General features: G+C 46.7%; 1 protein-coding gene across 5 annotated transcripts; it reads right to left on the minus strand.

The window, feature by feature from the left end:
* Positions 1–1,023: 1,023 nt before the first annotated feature.
* Tpbg (trophoblast glycoprotein) lies at positions 1,024–6,171 on the minus strand. Of its 5 annotated transcripts, none has more exons than XM_050118930.1 (2): positions 5,705–6,171; positions 1,024–4,676 (listed from the first exon to the last, which is right to left on the minus strand). In XM_050118930.1, the coding sequence occupies exon 2, from the start codon at positions 4,347–4,349 to the stop codon at positions 3,069–3,071; it is 1,281 nt and encodes a 426-aa protein (XP_049974887.1). In that variant the 5' UTR covers positions 4,350–4,676; positions 5,705–6,171; the 3' UTR covers positions 1,024–3,068. The 5 variants fall into 5 exon arrangements, with proteins under 5 accessions (XP_049974887.1, XP_049974888.1, XP_049974890.1 ...); XM_050118931.1 differs by lacking the exon at positions 5,705–6,171 and adding an exon at positions 5,354–5,516; XM_050118933.1 differs by lacking the exon at positions 5,705–6,171 and adding an exon at positions 4,855–5,122.
* Between the last annotated feature and the right edge of the window lie 3,578 nt (positions 6,172–9,749).

The following is a 9,749-nucleotide window of genomic DNA, read 5'->3' on the forward strand; positions in this document are numbered from 1 at the left end:
TTACTAATTGGGTCACCCATGTGTTGCAACTCAGCCTTCCTGTTCATCTTTTAGGGAGGAACTGTTCTTAAAACAAAGAACAAAATCAACCCATCCAATGTGTTTCAAAGCCTCCCTGCTTTGTAAGAGAAACCTTATAGATGACCAATGACTTGCACTCGGGACAGCTGACTGGCAAGAATTAAGGCTGCAGAGTGAAAGCCACCAGAGAGCCCTTATGTGGGGTCAAACAGCCGCACTGTCCTAACGTCTTTGCTTCCCTAATTAGGCATGCATTCGATATCTGAATAGCTTTTCAGATTAGGATATTAAAAGATGTATTTTTCTAATTTTCTTCAAATGCAATTTGCTAAAGGATAAAGGATGTCTGCTGAATACTTACCTTCTGAAATAACGTATAGTAACAAGACGGAATTGTGGTAGCTTTCTAAGAGCCATGGATAATGGTAAAGAGCAGTGTTGATACGAGTGTAATTATTTTCAATAAAGTCACAACTTGCATCTTTCACATTCCCTATCCCTCCCATACGCTGGTTGTGTTTATATTGCACTTGTCTTCCAAGGAACTTAGAATGCTGGTGCGCTTCTGGACCGCACGTATTATAACCGTACAAAAGAAGGCTCTAGGTGCATCTGCAAGTTCATGCAGGAGAGGATGGGTGGGGGCGGAAGGAAGAATGACAGCCTCAAAACAGCCACCTCCGAACAGGCAAATCATCTTCATTTGATGGATTCATCACTGCTTTGGGAGTTGATAGAAAAAAAAAAGTACAAGAATAAAAACCGATGAATCTACGGAGTTCCTGAATCTTCAATAATGCACAATTTTTAACTCTTCAGTTATCAGGGGGCAAAGAAATAGTCCCTGTAAAACAAGCTCCATCAAAACCACATAATAGCTACACATCCACCAACCTGTCGTCAATAGCTCATTTCTATTATTTATTGGTTTTTTTTTTTTACTGTTTTTGGCACACTAACATCTTCATTATTCTTTGAAAGTAATGGCAGTCAGTCAGTTTATGAACATCACATACACACTTAACATGTTCAATGAAACACTAAGTAGCCTTACTCAGGAGCAGAAATATTGCCCATACATAGTGAATACTATTTCACAAAATAAGTCACACAGAACTGAATATCTTAAAGACCCATTTCTGACTAGACCATATAACCAGTTCTAAACATCGAATAGATTCACATAGTTTTGAAAACTGAACCCAACTGCAAGAAGTAATCTGCAAAAGAGCTTTATAATTTAAGGTATGATCTATTTATTTATAAAAATAGCGAAGTATACGTTTTATTTCAAATGTAAGATACTACAGACATGAATCACTTAAAAGGAAGGCAGGTTCTGAAGTTTGTTGATGCAAGTGTCCTCCTATTTAAAGTTAGGGAATAATGGCTAGATTTAAGTTCCTTTATATAATGGCTTGGAGACAGAGAAATCAAATTTACTGTTCACTGTAGTGGCCAATGATGACAGGGGGCAGGGATTAGAGATGAGCGAGAAGAGTATCGATGAAGAATTGCTTCAATTTATACCTAAATATGATTTATTACTTATGGCGATAAATACACTTACCTAGCGCTCAGAGCTTAGCCTTTTTTAAAAAGCCCTCAAATTCCTAAATACTGAACATAAAACCCAATAATTACTTATGACACTTATTCCTAAATACTAATATTTATCCCTGGGTGTTTCTTTAAGTTTAAATGTAATCTTGGTAATTAAAAAAATACATTCTTTGATCCATTTTGAACATTTAGAAAATATTCTCAAGACTCTGAATTCCAATTTATGACCTCTGAAAAGGCTGTTTGTGTTTTAAAAATATTTTATTCCAGATTATTTTAAGATACTTTATTTTCACACATTTATGGCCACCACATGACTCATCCTTGGCTCTAAAATTCCATGGAGCAACTTCATTCAGTTTTGCTAATATTTCTGTCTTAACAACCTCATCTGTCTAGACCAGGAAGCAGCTGTGAGATGCTTCTCATGAAGAACTCATCACTGTAACCAGCTTCACAATGCTGAACACCATTAACTTGGGGACCTCTAAGAGTCTGGCCCTGTAAATATTTTAATTCTATTTAAGCCCTAAAAGAATCTGGCATTTCAGAACTATCTTGTCTGTTTATATAAGACACGGCTCTAGTTTGATCTCAGGTCCGCTAACTAATAACTCATGATTTGAACCAAAACGACTCAATATCATTCACTGCCTTTCATCCTCATTTCAAAATACCAAACTCGAACACACCATGTTTCTTTTAAGACTTTTTATTGATGTTTTGTTTTGTTTTGTTTTTTAAACAATCCAGTCTGTTGGACCTCAATGCAGTTTATAAAAAAAAAAAGAAAAAGAAAAAGAAAAAAGAAAAACCCTTAGGACAGTTTCCTATAAACTGCAATCAAAAAGTAATTTAGTTTGTCAAAGAGGTTATCTGAAGTTGCAATTTTCTTTAATATGCAGAATAGTAAAATGTAAGCATGCTCTTGGATGCAGGTGCTCCTGTGCACTAGGTTCTATAAAAGAGCTTGCTAAGGTCTGCAGGCAGTTTGGGGATGCAATTATTTTCTCCATAATTTACGTAGGTGAGGATGAAACTCATATTTATGAATAAAGTATTTTTCTCAAAAAATCTGAGGCAGCTTCCATTGAATGCTCTCTGTGCTACACCTTGAACTGAATTAAGAAAGAGTCCATGTCCATGCTGGAACTTTTGAAAAAAGAAAAAAAAAAAAACCAGAAAACTCCCTCTGCAGGCAGGATTACCGAAAGGAAAGGGGTAAATAAACATTGTATGCACGACTGTTTATGCTCTTACATTAACAGAACACACCAATATTTTACATAACAAGGAAGCAAAATCCCTTCACTGCTTTCAGTCAAAGTCACTGTTGTGATGGAGGGTGGAGGTGAAGCAAGCCTAGTAAAGGGAAAAAACAAAAAACAAACAAACAAACAAACAAAAACCAACTGAAGTCTACAGCTCATGCAGAGTCTGTCCTGTTTCTGAAGTCTACACCGCATGCAGACCAGTCCTGTTTCTCAGACATCCGAGTTGGAACTGAGATTTGTCAACCTGGGGTCCGCATTGATCTCGTATCTGTAATGATACCCTTCCATGTGATCCCTGCACGCATCTCTAATGTTATGCATCCACTTTTTTATGCCTTTCCGGTTCAAATACAAAACGAGGAGGAAAATAGCGCCAATCAGAGCTAAAACAATACCTAGGAAGACATAGGAAGTCTGCAGGGATGGGGGAAGGAGAGAGTCACAGTCCAGGTCAGAGCTGTTGAGCTCCAAGAGGCCACGGTTCCTCATTTTTTCTGGGAATGCACAGGTGAGCTTGGCTTTATCGGGCACCACCTCTGTCTCTTTAAGCCAGGTCACCAGGTCAGCAATGTAGCAGTCGCAAACCCAGGGATTGTTGTCCAGGTACACCTTGACACGAGGCAGGCCTTGCCACTCAGCCAAAGTGGAGTTGTGAAGGACCTTGAGAGCATTGTCCTCCAAGTGGAGGCTTTCGAGGTGTGTCAGGTTGCGGAAGGATGCATATGTCAGGCTCACCAAGGAGTTGTTCCGAAGGTCCAGGTGGCTGAGACTCGGCAGTTGGGCCAGTAAATCCCGAGGCAGGTAAAGGAAGTGATTACTGGCCAGCTCAAGGCGCTGCAGCCCTTGGAGCGCAAAGCCTGAGCGTAGGGCAGCTGCCACCATGCCCTCAAAGGCCACCATGCCCTCGAAGCTTCCGTTCTGCCGCTGATCCTCAGGGGGCACAATGTGATTCAGGAACAGCTCCTCCAGGGAGCTAGGGGCCGAGACGCTGGCGTTGCTGCCGGCAAAGGCGAAGGCGCTGAGGTTGGTGAGAGGGTTGTGGCTGAGGTCGAGGTGGCGCAGGCCGGGCAGATGCTCGAAGGCACCTGCACACACCTCCTTCAGGTGGTTGCCGCTGAGGTTGAGCGTCGCCAGGTCGGAGAGCGGTGGCCGCCGGGCGAAAGCGCCAGCCGGGAGCACGGTCATCTGGTTGCCGGTGATGAAGAGGTTGCGAACGTAGGAAGGCAGGTCCGCGGGCACCTCCATCAGGTTGCGGTTAACGCACTTAACCGTGCGCGCCGCCTCGGAGCACTCGCACGCCGCCGGGCATCGCTCGGCTGGCGGAGGCTGCACAGACCCCGAGGCCAGGAACGCCGCCGGGGAGGTGGAAGACGAGGGTACCGAAGAGCTGGGCGCCGACGCGGAGACCCAACCCAGCAGCACCAGGGCCAGTCGTGCCAGGCGCAGCCGCCCGTCTCCGGCGGTGGGGCCCCGGGAGCCCGCCCCAGGCATCGCGGCTCGCAGCTCCCCGGAGCTGGGACGGCGCCCGCTCCGAAGGCTCGACCGGCTGGGCCCGGCGGGCGCGAGCCGGCCGCAAGTGTCGGCTACAAACTTTCCACGCGTGGGAGTCAATTGGGGAGGGGCACCAAAGCCGGAACTTGGTTTACCCCGGGCCACCGGGCGTCCCCCTCCCGGAGCGGTTCCCCGCCCTTCCCTCCAGCGAGTACGCACGACCGGTAGCGACACGGGCCTCGGCGCTCCTCCTCCCGCCGCCGCTGGGGTGGCACCTCCTCGACTCTTTTGTTGGCGCCTTTCGCTGGGCAGGATCCGATGAGCGACCTGGGACAAGCGAGAGAGAAGTGTGAGGAGCGGCGATAGCCGCCGCGCCCCGAGTACAAGCCAAGTTCTCCCCACCCTTCCTACTCAGCCCTAGCCTCCGCGTGCGTCCTTCCCCACAGAGGGACGCGGTCCCCACTCCCGAGCGCTAAGCCTGCCTCTTCCGGGCCCACATCTGTACCAGAGCCACCTCCCGCCTGGCTCCTGCGGTGGGGATTGCACTCTTCTCCCGCCTAGAACTTCTCGCAGAGCCCGCTGCGACCTGCAAGCAAACTTCTCCCTTCCCCAGCTCCCGGTTCCCACCACCCCCGCCGACCACCTGCCTTCCGGGGTCCCCGCCCCCGCCGCGCTTCCCCGCCCAGGTTGGGGTGAGAGCGAAGTTTCGGGTTACGCGACTCTTTCCATCTTTTTGTGCCTTCTTGAATTAGTGGAGAAAGGGGTGCAGAGCCATACAGCTGTCGCCCACTCCCGACTTTCATGGCCCTCCAGCCCTCCCTCCCTCCCCGATCCCGAAGGGGGTTCAGGCGTTTCCAGAAAGGGGAAGGGAATCTCCTACAAAGCGGCTGTGTATCATGGGCGGGTTAGCAGCCAGACCCCCACTCCCTTCACGCCCCAGTGTGGAAAGGAATCCCGACCCCGCCTCCAGGTCCTGTTCTGGCCGCTGGGTCCCCGCCGCTTACCTCCGCGCCTGGCGCCTCCAAAGCCAACTCCGAGTCCCCGCGCCTACCCGGCTCCCGCTGCGGGCGCCGACTCTCCTCGCACCCCAGCCCCTAGCCCAACCTCCACTGCTGGGAAAAACCAAGCCGGGGGGCGGGGGAGGGCCGGGGCTGCGGGACAGATTGCTTCCGCGCAGCCCACCTCGGCTGCCAGTGGGGGGCTTTAAGGAGGGGGGGGACGAGGGAGATCGGGGCTGCGCGCCTTCTGCTGGCGGGGATAAACGAACCACGCGCCCGGTAAAGGTGAGGGGTTTCCCTTCTGTTCCCCCTCCCTGGCATCCTTTGGTGGTTCCATATTTTGCATAGCGTATTTACCTCGGATAGAAACAAAACCGCTGGTAGATCTCTTGGAATTCACGCTGCTTCGGGCATCGCCGGCAGTGCTGAGATGGATTTTAGCGTGACCCACATCAACGCAAAGCAGCAGTAGAAAGGAACGAGCTGCACACGTTACATCCGCCACAGCAAACGCCCGGGTTGTGAGGGAGATTCAGAAAGTCTCCTCTCGCGTGGCTCGGTTAGGCTGGCAACTTCAGATTCAGGGGTAGTTAGTTAATGCCTTCCTACCTGTGCCACCCCCGCACGCCTTGGGTAGTTATGAAACTTGGGAAGAGAGTCAACTTTAAAGGGGGGGAGGGTTAGTGGAAAGGACACTCATTCTTGATTCATTATGAGGTTCTTTTTTTTCCCCCTCTCCTCTCAAAATTAAAACCAGAGGGAAGAAAACGGCAGCTAAAACACCCCAGAAACAAAGGCAAATAGCAAAGATGTGAGTCACCCGGAAAGCTCCCTCCACCAGATTCGGAGCAGTTGTGTCAGCACAAGTCACTTACGCAGGGAGCGCTCGCGGCGGGAGGTGGGCGGGCTGACCTAGGAAAGAAGTTTGTCCCAAAGTGTGTCTCCCAAGAGGCCCTGGCAGGCGCCGGATGATGGATTAGGGAAAAAACTGGAATGCTTATAGGACCAATGTCATTAAAGGGGGAGATCTGGAGTTTCGAAAGCCCTGCCATTGCTCTTAAAACCTCTTTATCTCCTTTTCCCCAGGCAAATAATTTTCCCCGATGTAAAAAGTGTGGGCTATTGCAGTCATGTTCATTTTAGAGAGAAAATGACAGGAGAAACATGGCTGAGGAAAATGAAGACCAGTAAAATAAAAGAGATCATATTAACGATGCAAGGATTGTCCCCGCAACATGCAGCATTGCTGTAGTGGTCCAATTCTGAATCTGTGCCTGATTCCTTCTGTGGAAAGACAGTTTAGACAAACACCAGCCAAAATGGCCCAGGGGGAAAAAAAAAACTGCAGAGCCTGGAGACTGCAGAGATTTGTGCAAAAAGACAGTTTCATTAATTTGCATCTTCAGCGCATTTTTATCTAAATCCCTTTCTCTTATTTTTAAAAGTGTTTTTGCAATATAAATGTGAAAAGCTTTTGGGGGAAAAACGGACTCAGAAGCTGAAGTCCTGTTGTATATGGCAATCAGGGAGATGGTTATATAAATCCATACATATGCTAAAACTCAGAAGACTGTACACCAAAAAAGACAATTTTACTGCCTAGCTTTTGTAGTAAAGTAAATGGCATGGGTAGAATTTTTCTGGTCCTCTGGCACGGTCTGAAATCTGAGTCTGTCAAAAGAGCAAGCGCTCTGGTGCTCTGGCTCTTGAGAATTTAGGAAAATTCTAAATACTCTCATCTGATCCTCAAACCACCTCTAAGGCAGGATACAGTAGAAAAATTCTAAATATTTTCATCTGATGCTCAAACCATCTCTGCGGCAGGATACAGTAGCATTAGAACTCTTGTCCTGTCCTGTGTCCTCTCTGTCAGTTTTCCAAATTTAAAAACAAGCAAAAATGATGGCTCTGAGCTGATCTGGCCCAGCCCCGACTGTCCTCTGCTTGCCTGGTCATGCCACTTGGTAACCACTGCCCCCTTTACTCGGCACATCACTCCCAAAATAATTCTCCTCACTCCGGTTTTTATGGATGAGAAAGCTGGCGTGAGAGTAAAGTATGGGACGCTGTCAGATGGAAGATGGAGATGGACTCAGGCTCAGATCTGCCTGACTCTCCTGCCTTGGCATTCCACCTCTAGGCCAGATGAAGAGACTTATGCCAAGTCCCCAGTCTTTTAGGATATAGTCAGCCTGCTATAAATGCATCCCCCCCACACACACACAATTTTACAAACTTACTCAAAACAGAGTTTTGTTTTGTAACCTAATTGCACGGTTCTCTCATGTGAACTTCCTAGATGACAGGTCAGGCATGTCAGGCATGCCTGAAGCTAGCCAGGTAAGCACCTGAGTGTCTTCAATTGTTTCCCCGGCTGTTAGCAATGAGATAGCACCAGAAACAAAGCCTTTCTAACTCCTACACTTACAGGGTATATGATCTCTTCATATTTCTGCTGCTTAAATCTGTGAAACGGAACCCTGAGCAAAATTCAAAAGGTTCCCATGAGAATTGAGATACACATAGCAAAATCAGCTCTTCTTCTTGTTCTCTCCGTAATCATTATCCTCCCAGTTACCTATTGTGGTTTTTTATAACTATGTTAGGGATAGTAGCACAGAGCGAGAAAAGGTCTCCATAAAGTAGGGTTGCCACACTGAACTAATGACAGTACAAGACACAGAGTTAACTTTGATTTCAGTTAAACAACGAATTCTGTGGTGTTGCCCACAGTCCAGTTGGGTCTTCCCACTTTAGCTGACCAAATCCAGATAACCCCTCACAGGCTGTACAAGGTTGTCTCCTTGGTGATTCTACGTCATGTCAAGTTGATAATAATAACCGTCACATCAACTTGACTCCCAAGCACGTTACTTTTAAGACAAAACCTTCTTCACCACAACTATACAGACTCATGGATATCCCATAATGCAAAATGGATTTGCTCCAACTTCAAAAGTCTGTAAGGATCCCAGAACTGTTTAATTCTCAAGCCCTAGTTTCATTTGAGGTTCAATCTTTTGGCTCACTCTCTCACTGGAGAATCTGAATAAAAGAACCGAGCAACAGCCACACCACAGCCAGAGGATATGCTGTCCTGAAATTCTTTCTGTCAAAGAAATTAGCTCATGAATTTTTAATTCACCACCTCACAAGTTCTTAGGACACCTGCAGAATTTCAGCAAATTCTTTGGCAGAATGTAGCCAGAACTGGCCTCCAGCCCAGTGCTTGACAGCCCCTATTCTCTTCTGAAGCCCTGTGAACTGGGCCTCTACCGTCTGTTTTCTCTAAGCATGCTTGTTCTCAAAGTTCCTACCAGATAGTGCCACTGAGCTATGTTTTAGTATTTGAGGGCTTATGTAGTCCAAAGTTCAAACTCTAGCACATTCTTCTTGCAAACTACTTCCAAAGACCTAAGGACCATGGGAGCCAGTTTATCACAGCAGTGACCTCACACCCAGCTTCAGTTTCTCATCTCAGTTACTTTCCCTCTTGCTGCGATAAAAACCTTCTAACAGACACGGTTTAAAGGAGAGAGTGTTTATTTCAGCGAACTGTGCAAGGGTACAGTTACATGTGTTGGGTGAGTCGTGGCAGCTGTGTTCACAATCAGGGAGCAGAGAGTCACAAGTGCTTTGCCCAGTTCACTTTCTCCTTTAATTCCTTCAGGTCCCCAGCACATGGAATTCCGCCATCCACAGGTAAGGTAGGTTTGCTCATTCCACATAATCAAATCTAGATAATGCTTCACAGATGTGCTCAAAGGCTTGCCTCCTAGGGGAGTCTAGATCCTGTTCAGTTGGCAATAGTAGCCATCAAACACTGCAAGTACTTTACTGAGCTCTCTCTCCAGCACCCACCTTTGCACATATTTTTATTCTATTTCTTCTATGAATAGGCGCATGTGTATATATGTGTTATTTACAATCCTTCATTTAAAGATGGACATAAATATATGTGCTTATTTATATATATGCTTATTTTATTTATATATATGCTTTTGCGTGTGTACATGTGTGCCTATTTTTGTAAGTGTGTGTGTGTGTGTGTGCAGATAGATAGACACATGGGTATGAGTGTACATGTGGAGGCTAGAAGACACCCTTGAGTGTTATTCATCACAAAGTCTCTCCCTGGCATGGAGTATGGAGGTGACCAAGTAGTCTGGCCTTGCAGGTCAATAAACTCCAGCAAACCACTGCACTGGTGCTGGGATTACAAGCCCTCCATTATCACGTGCAAATGTATATGTGCTGCTTAAAAGGTGACCACTTTTACCAGCTGGGCCATCTGCCCATCTTACTTTCTTCCTTAGAATTGGAAAATATTGCACATTTTGGACTGCTATACTATAACTTTTGTTTTGACTTTTAGAGACAAATACTTACTATGAAACCCTAG

Source organism: Alexandromys fortis, unplaced genomic scaffold (genome assembly GCF_014885135.2).
Source record: "Alexandromys fortis isolate MF-2015 unplaced genomic scaffold, M_Fortis_MF-2015_v1.1 scaffold_164, whole genome shotgun sequence".
Taxonomy (NCBI): Eukaryota; Metazoa; Chordata; class Mammalia; order Rodentia; family Cricetidae; genus Alexandromys; species Alexandromys fortis.

Excerpts from the sequence above, each read along its gene's own strand:
- Tpbg (XM_050118930.1), bottom strand. The coding sequence starts at position 4,349 with ATGCCTGGGGCGGGCTCCCGGGGCCCCACCGCCGGAGACGGGCGGCTG.